The sequence below is a fragment of the Notothenia coriiceps genome, unplaced genomic scaffold, assembly GCF_000735185.1.
Source record: "Notothenia coriiceps isolate Sejong01 unplaced genomic scaffold, NC01 NC01_scaffold00037244, whole genome shotgun sequence".
Classification (NCBI taxonomy): domain Eukaryota; kingdom Metazoa; phylum Chordata; class Actinopteri; order Perciformes; family Nototheniidae; genus Notothenia; species Notothenia coriiceps.
The window spans coordinates 5,219,638-5,236,100 of record NW_011369945.1 but is presented as its reverse complement, the minus strand read 5'-3'; the positions used below and the strand labels follow the sequence as shown (position 1 = coordinate 5,236,100).

General features: G+C 39.2%; 1 protein-coding gene across 1 annotated transcript in view; it reads left to right on the top strand.

Annotated features, from left to right (window-relative positions):
* LOC104965216 (TRAF2 and NCK-interacting protein kinase-like) overlaps positions 1 to 16,463 on the top strand; it is a 48,189-nt gene that overhangs the window by 15,310 nt on the left and 16,416 nt on the right. Inside the window, exons 2-3 of the mRNA XM_010794176.1 lie at positions 10,444 to 10,590; positions 12,206 to 12,216. Of these exons, the coding sequence (XP_010792478.1) occupies positions 10,444 to 10,590; positions 12,206 to 12,216 (158 nt within the window). The remainder of the gene's footprint in view (positions 1 to 10,443; positions 10,591 to 12,205; positions 12,217 to 16,463) is intronic.

The following is a 16,463-nucleotide window of genomic DNA, read 5'->3' as shown; positions in this document are numbered from 1 at the left end:
CGAAAACCAGTCAGTTAAACCCTAACCCTAACATGTCACCCATCTCCTTCGCATAGAGTTGATCAGGTCGTTGATTGTGGCCTGTGGAATGTTGCTCCACTCCTCTTCAATGGCTGTGCGAAGTTGCTGGATATTCGCAGGAACTGGAACACGCTGTCGTATACGCCGATCCAGAGCATCCCAAACATGTCAGTGGGTGACATGTTAGGGTTAGGGTTTAACCCTAGGGTTTTTGGACCCCCCCAGACCCCCCCAATAAAGCAAAACTGCACGTTTCAGAGTGGCCTTTTATTGTGGCCAGCCTAAGGCACACCTGTGCAATAATCATGCTGTTTAATCAGCATCTTGATATGCCACACCTGTGAGGTGGGATGGATTATCTCGGCAAAGGAGAAGTGCTCACTATCACAGATTTTTTCAGATTTGTGAACAATATTTGAGAGAAATGGTTATTTTGGGTATATAGAAAATGTTTTAGATCTTTCAGTTCATCTCATGAAAAATGGGAGCAAAAACAAAAGTGTTGCATTTATATTTTTGTTCAGTGTATTAATGAAGGCATATGCCACTGATTTAGGCATGAAGACCAGTTAACTAGATCTTGAATTCAGATCTTTTGCAAAAAGCCTTCTTTAGAAGCGGGTTAATGCCCGTGTCTTTAAAACGCCATTTTCTCAGTCAGGGCCGGTCAAAGATGGATTCAAACCTTATTTCCTTTTTCCCGTCTGCGTTGCTGGTCCATCATTTTAGGATTTTCTTTCGGTCCTAACACCTAAAATGTGTGTTGGTCTCCTGATCCACAAGAAAGAGCAGGGTTGGCTGGAACCTCAGCAACATGAATGTCTAATGACGAAAGTCGTGACAAGTGAAGTCAAAGAGTAGTCACATCCGGATCCACACACGCAATACTGCATACTGCATACTGCATGCCAATCTTTGAGCAAGGATTCAGATTGGGTTTTGCGAAAAATGTCTAGCTCTAGCTACTGCAGCAGGAACACAAAGAGCTCTCACTTGTATGCTAATCAGCGGTCAAATGAAGGCAGCATACAGTGCGTGTCCCTCTTGACACCATACATCGTGATCAACACCACATTGAGGACACAATTCAGAGATCCATTTTGTGACGAGTGGCAACTAGCCATCTGTTAATTATTTTCTTCAGAACCTGAACAGGAGCTACATCCCAAAAATAGCATCAAAGGCAATGAGATGAGATGAAAATGGGCTGTTGCATCCAGAGCACGGAGATCTCTCCTGCATTGTCACTCAGTCTGATATTCATTCTCACTTCAGAGAGCGGGAGAAAGAGGAAGCTTCGTGCAAAAGAGAAACAATAAAAACAGCTAAGGAGCACTTTTCACAAGTATTAATTGACACACCAGGGAATAAGGCTTCTTATCTACTCTCCTTGAAACTAAGCATCGCCTCCGGGATGTTCTGAAGTGTACCGACGAGGTGTGGTCACGCTTTTCAAAACCAGTCTAAAGCTGGGTTAGGGTTGAAAGAAATTCAGGAACACTTTTGGAATAGCTATGAATTGATTGTGCCTCATGACGCAAATGTGGCTGGAGTTTGACACTGCCTGAAGCACTCAGTCTCTCTCAATCTCAAATCTAACTTTGAAAGTGAGAAATCCCTAAAAACACCCATTAAAAAATGCAGTAGACCAAATCATGAAATTAACCTTTAATAAGTGTAGATTATTGAGTCTGAAAATGACTGGAATCTAAAATGACAGAAAGCTGAGAGCTCTGGATCACATTTGATGTCGACATAATGACTACATAATGTTAGATTGTCATGAAGTTCTTGATCTTGCCAAACTGAAACTGATTATTCTTGTTTGACTTTTCCTGACAGTTTGGAGTAGTTTGTTGGGGCTTCGTGACAAACAGGACGAAGTCATAAATAATACATGAAATGAAGGACAGAAATACTGAATCCAAGAGGGAAATTATTTTAGAATAAACACTTTACCAATATGTGTTTTTTTCACAGTGTCCCTTTCCTATCCCTCTCTAATTTGTTGTCTGTTCTGCTTTAGATTTTAAATATTAATCCTTAGATACATTGGATATGTCCTGCAGCATGCAACACCTCAAAGAGCTACAGTCAACATGGGGAAACTGCTGCCTTTGAGAGACAAAAGTTGGAATCTTGAACTCAAAAGCGGGTGCTGAATACATCTAGCTGCTTTTAAAAGCCTGTGTCGGTTATGGCAGCTGCTCATCATAAATCTTTTCTGTCCTTTACCAGTCTATTCCCTGACAAGGATAAAATATAGGTGGTCTGAAGCAAATTATAGAGCAGTAGAGCTTTCAAAACAGGCAGCAAATAAGACAAATAGTCGATGGCAGCAAAGCACTGGAGTGAAGAAAGAGACATAATTAAGGGAAGCAAATGGGAGAGAACAAGAGGTGAAATGAAGTGAAACTTTATAGACAAGCAGACGGTACAAAAAGATGGTGATATGCATCTGAATCCCTAAAAGAACAATCGGTCCCTACTGCGACAAAATACAATTTTAATTGGAAGGATTTACGGTACTTGCACCTTTACTCTTAAAGGTCCCATGTCATGGCCATTTCTACTGATCATAATTCCATTGTTGAGGTATACTAAAATATATTTATATTGTGCAATTTTCCAAACTCACATTGGTTTCTCATACAGCATCTCTGTATAGTATTTGTATTCACTCTTTGTATTTTCTGTGTTAGAGTTTTACTTGCTACAGGGTGTACTTTGAGGGTTTGTGACTCTGCAGACCGTTTACATGCATAAAAAGCTACATAACACACAAGGGGACGGGTAATAACCAGAAAAGCATGACATGGGACCTTTAAGGAGCATCCATGTTAGCTTTAAATAGTGTCTTTCACACGATTGACAGCTTCAGTACCCATAAGCTCAGCTGCTTATTGTAAATCAGCACCTAGTCAGCCGAAGAGGGCAACCTAAAAGAGAGACACTACTTTACACTGCACAAGTTTGAGGCATGCCATCCTGGAATAATGATGCAGCGACTGCCCGCATAACCAAGATATCCTTTGTAAAACAGCCTAATGGTTAATATCTTGATATTACCATCCACATTAAAGTATCCTGTGTTTTAAAGGAGAGGCCAGATGGTAAGAGCTTAGACATTGGGGAGCCTTGAGGACATGGAAAAGAAGAGTTCTCCTGGGAGGAACTTACATTTGTACTTTATTACCTCCAACCATGATTGCCTTATGGAATTATTAGTCTAACGTTAGGCATTGCTCTGAGAACACATTGAGCATGCATGTGTAAGCTAACATGACCTTATCAACTGCTGTGTTGTCTTGTAACACACACACTCAGTCACTAGATTGCTGAAAGGGCATAGGCCTTTGACAGTAGAAAGCGGATTAGTCTGTAAACCACAGATTCTTAGTGAGTTTAATGGAATAGAGATGAGTGGATAGGAGATTTAAATAAATTAACCTTCAGTGAATTCCCTGAGGCTTGGAGGAATGACAGAGGGGGTCAGAGGAGGATTTTTTTTTTCCTTGTCACTGATCATATGAATAGTCATGATAGGATTATGGTGTGCTGGTTAACCTGAGCTTGTGTTTGACGCACAGCAAAGTGAACATTGAGTTTATTGACACACTCAAATGCAATTGGAGCAGAAAACAATAAATTGACCTCCCTTCTCATTAAAACCCTTTGCAATTAGTTGTTTGCCCTTTTACGTGTTGCAATGTGTTCCAGCTCCGTATGCCAATGTATCGGTAGAATTTATATTGCATGCAGAGTAGGGGCAACTGTGTAAATGTGCAATGAGATGTTCCAATGCTAGCATTGTTTCAAAATGTCATCACAACATCAGGGAATAGATTAACCTTTACAGAGCTCCCAACTGTGAGAACAACATTCTTTCTACCTACTTATCATGATATTAACCCTGATTGGTGCCTCTGACATTTACTTAAAGATGCACAAGTCTGGATATTCTCACTTCGGTTGTGATTGGGATACCATTAGTCATTGTTTTAGTAGAGAAATTAGATGTTTGGGTCCTTTTTTGCTTCATATCCACTTTGAAACAGCTTTTTGTTTTTGGGTTTACATGATGATTTGTGTCCTGCATTTCTTAAAGCCGTTTGATTTCTCCCCCAGGGCTGGCTTCACAGCCTTGTCAGGTAAAACATTTCTTTGATTGAAACAACACATTTGATAGTGAAAACCCTAGTGGTAAGTATTACTTGTTGTAGCAGTTGGTGATGAATATTCATCACTACTGCTTTTTGCACTTCATTTCCTTGTGATTCCTGTGTGTTGGCAGTACCCTTGGTTTATTTTACTGACAGCTCCAACTGCGACCCCAAAAAAATATTTTCTTAAATTGTATTTGTTTATATATTTATGATAATTACCGTAAAAACAGAGTTTACTGGATGCCAGAGGGAAGGCTAAGGCCACAGAGATGCTAATATATACTATGTAAATGTCATGTTATTAAAATACTGAATGAGGATTCTTTGTCTGCAAAGTTTGAGCATCATATTACCAACATGCTCTGCAGAAGGAAACTTGAACAATATAAGTTTGGTGCTTCCTCTATATATTGAAGGAATGGTCAATCTTCCGTAATTGCCGTGTGTTTACAACTGAGTTGACAGTTTACCACCAAGAGATCTTTATTTTTTCAGCATCCCTGGAAACGATCAAAGATAACGACAGAGTTCACCACGAGTAATGGTGTCACATTGTCAGTAATTGAAGTGTAAACCATTGCATCGGCTACAGCTAATGTGCCTTCTCTTAAGCAAAAACTGGGATTAAAAACAAAGCTCAATGCTCACAGATATTAATGCTCATTGTTTAAATAAGCACAGGCTGGTGGGAAAGTGCAGCTGCCCGGTATATGTCCCTGTGTGCCCTCCCCCACCTACTTGTATGAGCTGCTTGTTTAACTGTTCTTTGTCTTTGCTATAAATACACAGGAAGTCAGTGAAAAGCTTGGCTAATAGCCTCATGAGAATGCCGCGGCTGCTTGGCATGCTTTGCCATCCATTGCTAAGCCACATCAGTCAGACACCTTGTTTATACATCTGCTAAGGGCACTCATAAGTTAAGTAGGCTACCTTTTTTAGGAGGCTTGGAACTCGTGCTCATAATCCATGTAATGTTGTTCTGATGGACACTCCAGGCTATGAATAGAGCAATATCTCATTTTATTGTGGTGACTGATCTTTAGCAGGACCTAATGGAGGTCTTATGACTTTGTTTCATCAGTAACCTTTCAGGTGACTAACAGCTAATTTGGGATCCTGTGTGTTCACCCGCAGCTGCCTCCCAACAGGCTCAGAGTTATTGCCTCAGACTGTCACTTCACTGCCACCCATAGCACTCGGCTTAGCAGTAATCGGAATGGTGCATGATTTTTAATGATATCAGAATGTGACTTGTGACCTGCTAGACAAATGTACTGGTGATGGACAATGTGACCTATCTTAATTACTTCATAATCCATTTACAAAATACTTTGATGCCATTTCCACCCCAGCCACATGTCACATACATCATTATTTGTGGATCAGTAAAAGCCGTGCTTTTCAGATTCCTTTTTTTTGCCTTTTTTATGTTATTTTAAGAAGAATTTTCGGGCATTTGGTTGGACAAAACAAGCAATTTAGAGAAGTAATTTTGGACTTTGAGAAATCGGGGTGGCCATTAGTTGAGCTGCGCCATTTTTATTGACTATTTGGTTAGTAAGAGCACCGCACACACCACCAATTACGGATTACATCACAAACCTCTGAATGTTTTATTTGATTATAGTCTCACAAAGAATGCTACCATTTTACCAATCAGTTTAAATGTATTTTATTTCCCAGTAAATGAACTGACAAAAGGCTGTTGGTCAGTTCTCTGTACATGTCTGTTAATCTAAAGTTTAGAAAGGAAGAAGCTGTATTATATGGAACATTATCAAAGAATAAGAACTAGGAACCACTAGCTTCATGGGAAAAGAACACTTCCCAGTTCTTTCTGCTGTGCTAAATCTATCACAATAAAATGTTTTCTTTTTATATCATTATTCAGTCGAGTGGAACCAACTGTGAGCTAATGACCTCGTAAAACTGCAGCTTTATTTACGAAGGCATTTCCTGTGTGTCTTTATTGTGTATATGTGTGTGTTGCCTCGTTTGACCATGTGAAGTAGAACAATTCAATATTCTTTAATTGCTTTTCGTACACTGCCTGCTGTTTGCTGATTGACACAAGGCTGTGATTATATATTATTGATTTTCAAAGCAGCCAGTTTTCAAGACAGTGGGGAACGTGCATAGCTTGGAGAACATTCCTGTGCACAATACTGCTTCTCTGTGAGGCTTTGCTTATAACATTTAAACATTGAGTCAGTACTCCCTCTTTAGATGTTGTCCTAATGGGTTTTTTGACCCTTATAGTTTAGTATTAGGTGGAATTATCAGCAAAGCAAATGTACTTTTGAGGCCAGTGTTATGTCAATGTTGTGTGCCACCATCCTGCTCTTTGCCTTGTGCTACATGGCATTTTTACATTATCTTTCTTAGTACTGTCTTAGATTAATAGTCCCCTGCTTAGGCCGTCACCCCACTTAAGCACTTACCTGCAGTGTTGCGCTGATGCACATTTCCTAATGCTCTGCATTATTCATACCCCACTGTTGGGTTTATTAGCTGATGAGAGTTCGATTGAGGACTGTAAGGGAATTATACAAACGTTTTGCATAGAGAATGACTCCTGCAAAGCGCAGTGCCGTTAAAGCTGTGATCTGTACATCTAGAACACAGGTTTGCTGCCAGTGTGAAGTAATTACGGGAAAAATGTATTATAAAAGCGTTATGGTCTTACATTTCATGATGGTTTCAGCAAACTTGATTACCTCCTCGCCCTGTAATTGGTGTATATTTTCCTAGGCTGATGCTTGCATATTATTTAACTTAACTGCAGTACCATGTGATTTGTCTAGTACCCTTTTTAGTAGACTCCACCAACCAAAAGTACGTTTGTATTGGTTTTTGGTCACTTCAATTGCAAAGGAATCTTCCTAGTACACAGTACAAGCGACATATGATATTGGGGCTGCAACCAATGATGGATTTCATTTGGATATAATAGTTGTTATTTCGTTATTCTGTTCAATCAAAACAATTGAATAATACTTATGTCTTATATTCACAACAAATACTTATTTTTAAATGTTTGTCAGGGTCTATTTTAAATCAAAATGTGTACTGTCTTTGAATATAATATGAGGACATCACACTCGGCAAACATTTCTCCACATTTCACACGCTGCAGATGCCTGAGTTGATTTCACATCCTAGGCAGTAAAATGGTGTTTTAATGACCCCCTGAGTTTCATTGCATATTCTAATGGTCATATATTTTCCTCGCCCACTATACCATTAATGGGGCAGGTTGTTAATGTGTCCTTGATGTGAGATCGGGTCACTTTCATTTGTGATATTTCTTGCATCCCATCCTGAATCCACAGAGCATAAAGTTTGTCTCATTCCAGCTTTTTCATTACTTTTATTTTCTCTGCGACCCTTTCTGCCTGAAGCCTCCACCTGCCTCCACCCAGCCTCCTGGTATTTATTTTCCTTCCACCCTGGGGAGACATACTCCTGACATTGCTCCTCCCTCCGGCCAGATGTTGAAACTTAAACACGCCATCCATCATCCTACAGACAAAGGAGTAGCACAGCAGAGAGGGGCGATGACCCAGCAAAGATGTTCTTAATATACAGACTCACACATAAAGAAACTCGGGCTCTAAGCTGTGTTCCCATCTTAGTTTTTAAAATCAATGTATGTTTTTGCTGTTTGCCTTTACTGTCAAATGATTGGTTCAGAACACGGACTACTTTTTCCAAACATCAATGAACAGCCAACATATGATGCATTATGGCAGAATCTGTAAAAGGCTTTTCTTCAATTTGTCGTCAAATCTTTTATACTTTAGTAATGCACTCAAGAGCAATGTGATAATAGGGTACTGAAATGCCCATAAAATCTACTGCATGCATTCAGAAATGTAGCTCTGACTGCATCATGTCCTCCTCCCTCTTTCATCCTCTGCATTAGTTTCCATTTATTCCACATTAGAAAGTCCAGTTTTCTTACAAGTCAATTTATGAGACAGAGCTGTGATAGTTTGGGGCCAACCCAGCTCTCTGAGCTAAATGAAGTTAATGACAAGGCAAGTCACTGGTATTTCCATGTCAGCTGTGTGGTTCTGTTTCACTCTTTCCATGGATTCTCTTGGCCTTGCTTCATGGCAACTCTCATGCCATCGTCTGAAAAGGCCGTCTCTTTAAATGTAAGCTGTTGCTGTTTATTGGTGACAGAGTTAACATTGGCAGAATAATGGATTTATTTCACTCTCTGCGCTATTGCCGCTCAAGTGTGACAGATGGATGCTGAGTAGAGATCGACTGAAGGACTGTGTGAGCTCAGACGGAAGATCTATTTAGACTGACTGCAGCAAACACACAGAGCCCTCTGCCTAAATGTAACAGTGTCTCATGCAGACAGAAAATGTGGGGTTTTGCCAACATAAGTATTCTTTTAGTATTCTTTTAACTTTCTGTTACAGATCTGTTATGCTGTCATACTCGGCTTTTTTAAAGCCACGCTTTGTTTCCTTTGGAACTTTTTTACCCATTGTTTCTGTTTCTCTTTATTTTCTAACCCTAACTGATAATGATCAATCTTTGCTATTAACCAATACAAAATAAGAATAGCATCATCTCAGCAGGTCTGGTCTTAAACAAGAACAAATACAAAAAACACAACCTGATGAGGCTAGTCTTCCAAATTGTCAGTGCCTCAACATAATAAGAGTCCTATTTCCATAAAGTAGACCGTGTTGAACAAAGACACCACTGACCTAACAGTTAAAATCTTTCGTTATTTTGTCTTGACATTTAGAGCACTCTCTGAGATTGGAACAAACTGATCAGGGTCTTGTGGACCTCTGATTGAGCCACATTAATGTGAGACTTCTGATCTGTTGTGCAATAGAGGGAAAAACAAATCTTCACACAAAGAAGTGTCATGAATTTTTCATGAGTGTACCGAGTCTCCCCAGGACCCTGCTCTGAATTATAAGCACAAACACAACTCTTTAAAGAGTGAGAATAGCTAATACATTAAGCAGCAAACACACGTTAAGTTGTTTATCATTTATGAAGGACTCGGGAGCAATCTTAACATTGTTTTTGTTTTCATTACTTATGGAAGTGTTCTGATTGTCTTGTATTCATGATACGACTGTTGATTCTGTTATTGTAAGATATCAGTGAGCAACATCAAAATCCTAAATACAACCTTGCCTCCAGGGAAACACCTGATAAATTGCCTTCATTATACAGCGCTTCTTTGTCTGAATTTCTCTTTACATGGAATTACCTTAACATCCATGATAAAATCAGGATGAAATGCTGTTTTGTTGGAGCTGATATGGTACAGAGCGCTCGATTGTTTCCAGCAGTCTTTCTCATAAACATTTTCATGTGTTTTCACCACATGTTTTATATTTACTAAATCCTTATTCTAGGTTTTGGCTTTTTTTAATTTAACCTTGATTTGGGGAAATGAAAGTGCATTTGTATCTGCACAAGCCCAACATATTAATCAGAGGGCAGCCATCTTGTTTACCAGTACTTCTTCTTTACCCTGGATCTGTACAGAATGGTGATCGTACAAAAAATAAAATCATTATTTATATGTGTTGCAGTATAAAAAGTGCAACACATTCTTTTTTTATAGCTGAGACCATAGTGAAAAATGCAAACTGTCATTTCGGAAAGCCCAAGTAACATCTTAATAGTCCAACACTCTAATAGTTTGATTCAACTATCATTTAAGATGAAGGGATTTGTAGCACTTTCTTTAACATGTTATATGCAAAAACCATCAATCTAACTGCATCAGGCTTTTACTAACATCTTAAATTCATCATCCATTTGATCTCTATCTTTTTTAGCCGATTGAGTAATTCATTTATAATTAATTGACAGTTTCCATCCAAGTATGGCTCCTTACTGATGGATTTAAAAAAAATGTTTTGCAAATGATCACTGCAAAATGATGTTCTCTAGAATCTAATATAAAAATGTCAGTTAAAGAATTCGAACAAAATCCTATTGCTATCCATTGTATGTGGTTGTACTGAATCCTGACCATTGCATTTATGCCTCCACGAATGCAACCGACCTTAGAGACACTTTTAGTGTTATTCATCAATGTGTGTCTGAATAAATCTCATCAGGGTTGGACATAAAAAGCATCACAGAAGCGCTGCAGCCTCATGTTGCTTTCTCTTTCTTCGTGTTTCACAGTGTGTCCCCTTTGGTCAGGAGCCATGGCTTCATTGACTTTAATGTGGCTCTCTATGCTTTCTGTGACTTCCAGGACTCAACGCTCTGTCCTTTGATCCATCAGCCAACAACGACCCTCTCCAGTTCAGCGGCTCCAGTGGGCCGCTGGTGACGGAGTGTCCTCCTCTGGAAAACACTGCTGAGAATAGCAAGAAGAGGAAGAGAGCCAACCTGCCTCCAGGTACTGACAGCTGCCTCTCAAGTGTTGCACCACTGCTACTCCATGGTCTCAAATCCTCACCGTTTTATCCGTCAAATTTATATGCAAGTGGCCTTAACTGTCGACATTCAAAAAACTTTGATACGACAGCTAGATTTTCACTCTTCCTTTCCTGCCACCAAAATCAAAAAACTGCGATGGGAAATGTTGCATAATCCTGTCATTTTGGTGGCGTTATGAGAAAAAGTCGCTTAGCTCAGTCTTTGTTGTTTTTGATTAGCTTGCCATGTCCTCCGGCTCTGGTTGTCTGGCCTGTTTGGAGGTCAGGCAGCTGCAGCCGGAAACTGCTCCTCTGAGATTGTGCGCCTGACTGTCTGTTACCGTGCCAACACGACCTGCCAATCACAAGCGCAAACACACCTTTAGCTTTTTCTCACTGACCAAAAACAGGGATGCACTGAGAGAAGTTTGTCTGTGCACATGTGTGTTTTTGTCTGTTCGGAAGCTTGCTACATAATTAAATAGTCATTTGAGTTAGCTGCTGGTAATGCTTCAAATTAAAAGACTTTCTAATTAAAGAATTAAAGAAGAAACTAATTAATTGCTTTGTAAGTAATAGAAAAGAGGCTCCTTAAGACGAAGAGGGGTTGTTGCATGCTCTCTGATTTTTTTTTTTTTTGGCGTTGCTAATTGGACTGGATTAATACTCTAGATTAACACGGTCCTAATCAACAATTCATCCTTTCTTCACATCTTCACATGCAAGAGTTCATCCTGATAAAGTTTAATTTCATTAAATTCACTGACCTTGTCAAAATATAATTGGATAATGTGTAACGGAGGATTGTCAAACAAATAGGAAATGTCCAATCTGCTTCTTTCATTTCCTCAGATGTGTTAAAAACACAACCTCCTTTCAGTTGATGTTACCAACACTGCCCTGTTTTCACAATGATCCAGACCCCATATCAATTCTGCTTCATTAACGCAAACTGTGACGTTTTTGTTCTGTGTTGTATTCAATTTCAATATGAGCAATGAGTTCCCACTTGTCACAATATTTGTACTATTATGCACAATCACACTGTCTAGTACAACAAGGTTCCTTCTTTGCCTTTGTCTTATTGTCATACTTATTCATTATTCAAAGATCAGAACACATTTTCACAATAGTATATAGTTGTTTTAGTGTTCACTGATGAAAGCCAATCAGAAAGCCTTAAGATGAAAGCATTCCCCTTCTTCCTCATTCTCCAACAAGTTATTTATATCCGGCGTAGTGACTAGGAGACCTTTCTGCTTATAACATTAAAGAATGCAGAATGATGAAATGACTTCCTGATAATGTCAGGGTGCTATTTATATTGTTTATACACTTTAAAATGCTGCTGTATTGCGATGCTTTACCAAACCTTAAAATGGTTTCTTTGTTATCATCCTGCTTTCTCCACAATCACTCTTTCAAATGCATACTGTTATTAGTAGAGATATGGTCCAAAATGAGTGGGTATTGCTTTCAGCTGAAGGAGTCAAAGCTAAATGACACATCAGTGCAATGTGTAGAACCGGCTTCACAATATTGGTCAACCAAGACTAGGACCCAGGACTCTAACCGCACAGTCTCCTCATGTTTTAGGTCTGTACCAGGTACATACACTGAACAAAAATATAAACGCAACACTTTTGTTTTTGCTCCCATTTTTCATGAGATGAACTCAAAGATCTAAAACATTTTCTACATACACAAAACAACCACTTCTCTCAAATATTGTTCACAAATCTGAAATAGTGAGCACTTCTCCTTTGCCGAGATAATCCATCCCACCTCACAGGTGTGGCATATCAAGATGCTGATTAGACAGCATGATTATTGCACAGGTGTGCCTTAGGCTGGCCACAATAAAAGGCCACTCTGAAACATGCAGTTTTGCTTTATTGGGGGTGTCTGGGGGGGTCCAAAAACCCTAGGGTTAAACCCTAACCCTAACATGTCACCCATCTCCTTCGCATAGAGTTGATCAGGTTGTTGATTGTGGCCTGTGGAATGTTGGTCCACTCCTCTTCAATGGCTGAACTGGAACACGCTGTCGTATACGCCGATCCAGAGCATCCCAAACATGCTCAATGGGTGACATGTTAGGGTTAGGGTTTAACCCTAGGGTTTTCGGACCCCCCCAGACCCCTCCAATAAAGCAAAACTGCACGTTTCAGAGTGGCCTTTTATTGTGGCCAGCCTAAGGCACACCTGTGCAATAATCATGCTGTCTAATCAGCATCTTGATATGCCACACCTGTGAGGTGGGATGGATTATCTCGGCAAAGGAGAAGTGCTCACTTTCACAGATTTTTTCAGATTTGTGAACAATATTTGAGAGAAATGGTTATTTTGTGTATATAGAAAATGTTTTAGATCTTTGAGTTCATCTCATGAAAAATGGGAGCAAAAACAAAAGTGTTGCATTTATATATTTGTTCAGTGTATTTCTACCGTGTTCAAGGAACCTGAGGGGCCGAGCATCGGTATAGTACACAACATAAGCAGTTCACTAATATACTCTAGCAACACTGCTTACAACCTTATAAATAAGAAAAGCTGCTCATGCAGAGAGTATCCCAGAAAATGTATTTGGAAACATTGCTTTATCTCTTAAGTTGTAATTCTGAAACAAATCAATGTTTCCTGTTGTTTGTTAGAGGGTTTAGAGCACAGTGGGAGAACAGGGGGAAAGTGTTTTTGCAGTGCAAATGCTTCTGAATTGTCAAATGTTCAGCTGTGGAAACCAACTTTTTAGAGGGACTACACTGTGTTGGGTTCAGATTGAGGGTGCACAGTAATGTGTAATCTGCCATTCAGCTGAGGTCTCTGTCATACACGTGCTGGTTGAAAACTCAGTAACACTAACAAATGGCCAAGAAAAAGCTTTTTTTGTGAGAAATCCATCTGGAAAAATCTTGTTCCTTTTACTTTCCTACCATAATTATATACAGTAGAATGGGGCTGTGGTCGAATATTCAAAAATAATGATTTCCTTTAGTAACTACTTTTCCTTAATCTCGATAGGAAAAGTCCAGTCAAAGAAAGATGTGAAAGCGAATTCAAAAGGACTTGAGAAAAGACAAAGAGATGCAAAGAGAATCCAACTGCAAATACAGACAGTTTATTTTATTTTTAACACTTAGCAAACAAATAAGTATGGCTACATTGACTAACTCAATGGTGTTCAAGTCAAATGAAGGTTGCTGTCCAAAAAAGAATCACACCTCTTCAGAAAGAATTTTTTTTTTTTTAAATGTTTGCAAAGTAAACAGTGAAGGCGGATTTAATTAATGGCTGGATGGTGTGTTTTAAATGTAGCTGCCAGAAGGAATTGTGGGAAAGCATTATCTCCTTTCTATTGGTAAAAGATAATCCAGTGTACTCTATGCTAAAAGCCTTCAGAAAGTCAGTATTAAATCACCTTTCCTCAGTATAAAGAACATTTGAACGTCATGGCCGCCACTTAATACTTTTGGGAAATTCCACTCTGAGCACAGAGCAGGTTTCTAGTTAACTTCAGCTTTCTGATGGAGCTCCGACTCATTAGCATTCATGCTGATTGAGTCTCGTTAAAGGTAACCTAATGGATAGATTTTCCTCATTACAATTAACACTACACTTGATAATCCATCGTGCATGTGTGCAGCATGCAGCGAGAATCCATAGCAACTCAAACACTTAACCAATAGCCAACTGTCTTTTGTTTAAATAATTAGTTAGGAGGTTAACAATGCAACTGGCAAACTAATTTCATTTCATTTCAAACCTTTATTTATCCAGGTGTATCCATTGAGATCATTGATCTCTTTTTCAAGGGAGACCTGCTCAAGTAGGTTCCACATGAAACATAAACAGAACAACAAAAAGGACATCATACAGCATCATTACAGGGATTACAATTTACAATAACTATCCACATAACTATCCACATGAACAGGTACCAACAGCTTCTGATTGAGTAGCATCCAACCGAGCTTTAAAAACATTTAGTGGCACCAGATTGCTCAGTTTCCATTTCAATTGCAGACTATTCCAAGACAGAGGAGCTGCACATCTAAAAGCTGTCTTCCCTAAGCAGTTGCCTGTTTGATGTGGCTCATGAGAAATCCACGTCATTCCATACCTAATGCCACAGTGCTGATAGATTATTTACTGATGATCTTTAAAACACCACTCCAAGACCAAGCAACAAGCAACCCTGATGCATAATTAAGACGAGAGGCCCTCACCTCCTGTCAACACTTACACGGAACGTTTGAAGTTGAATTGATATTCTGTTCACCCAGCCTCAAAAATAGAGTCCACTAACTTCAGACTCAGTGTGACTAACTCGATATTTTTATTTAGTTGAGTATGAAACGGCTTAAGAGAAAATGTATTCCATTGGAAATCATAACCACTTTTTAGGAAATTTTTATCGTTTTTCTGACTTTTTTTGGGTAAAATGTTGACTTTGTTGATCAAACATTATTGTTGTTCTCTCAAAAGTTGGAGAGGATGCACTTTGCTCTTTATGTGTCTTCTAACAATCCATAATAAGTGGTGCCTTGGGGCAGCAGGCACACTGCACGGATTATCCTTACTGTCTTTTTTTATCAGTTTTACAACACAGCCGGAGATGGCCATTTTCCTTCAAGTCCTGCTGTGTTTAAGCTGCAGGTGGTGAAGAGAATGGGATTTGGAAATGATTCTCATTTTTTTTTGTGGAGCAGGATTTCCCTTCTCACAATGAATATAAATGTCAGTTCCTAGCAGCCGCAGAAGCTGGATTTCATTATCTCGCGCCTGTTATGTTAATGAAATACTAATCCTCATTAGTGAAGCAGTTCAAAACAAAGTTAAGTTTGATTTGCAAGGTGATACGGAGACACGGCAGAATTAAATGCATCAATAAGATAAGACTTTCAATCAAGAAAAAAATGAAGAAAATAGTTGTCTTGTGTTATTTGCTTAAACACATTTGTGTGTCCTTGAGGTCAAACTCATGAAACATTTGTAAAGTTGATTTTTTAAATCGGTACTGTTTTCTAAATGTCTTCTTTCCTGCCTTTGTTGGAGCAACGCTACCTTTCTCTTGATTGTCAGTAGAATAGTGTAACAACTATGGGCTGTACTGTGCACCCTGTTATCTGTGTCTCTGCGCACATGCACAAAATGAACAAACTAGTAACCCAATCATATAAAAACAGCTCCATGTCACTACTGTAGGTCAGAACCTCTACCAGTGGTTTTCTCAGACCTGAGAGGGAGGGGCTCCACAGCTGTGGAAAGCAAAGGTCCTGTCACTTTGGTAATGAGGTGTGTTTTTACTCACTGCACACACTGCTGTGCCTGCAGCAATCCTTAACTAACACCCTTCACCTTTTGCAGTCTAGTAAGGTCAATAGGAGTACAAACATGAGCACAAAACAGCCCTACTTAAAGGACCAGTACAACCTTTTGAAAATGTATATGTCATATAAAATAAACATATATAACTTAAGGACAAGAGAATGTGTCCTAGGAGACTGTGCTGATCAACAAGCATTCAACAGAAGTTTTCTGCAGTTTACCATATAGACTGCTTCCACTGGAAACTGCCTGTGTCTGTGCAGCAGACATTTATTTGTATGAAATAGCTCTTTGAAGGAGAGTGTTTGGCCTTTGGCTGAATGGGTTTCAAGTACCCTTGTAACAAGGTTGTTTGACTGAAGAAAAAAATATTGAGAAGTGATCGAAACTGAGGCATATTTTTAAACCTTAGGCTAAATGGATTTGTCGAAAGCATTTCCAATTCCAGGATTAAAGATATCCCCCCCCCACTTGTGTTTTTCTGCGCATAAGAAATCAATTCATTACATTTGATCACAAATGGCAG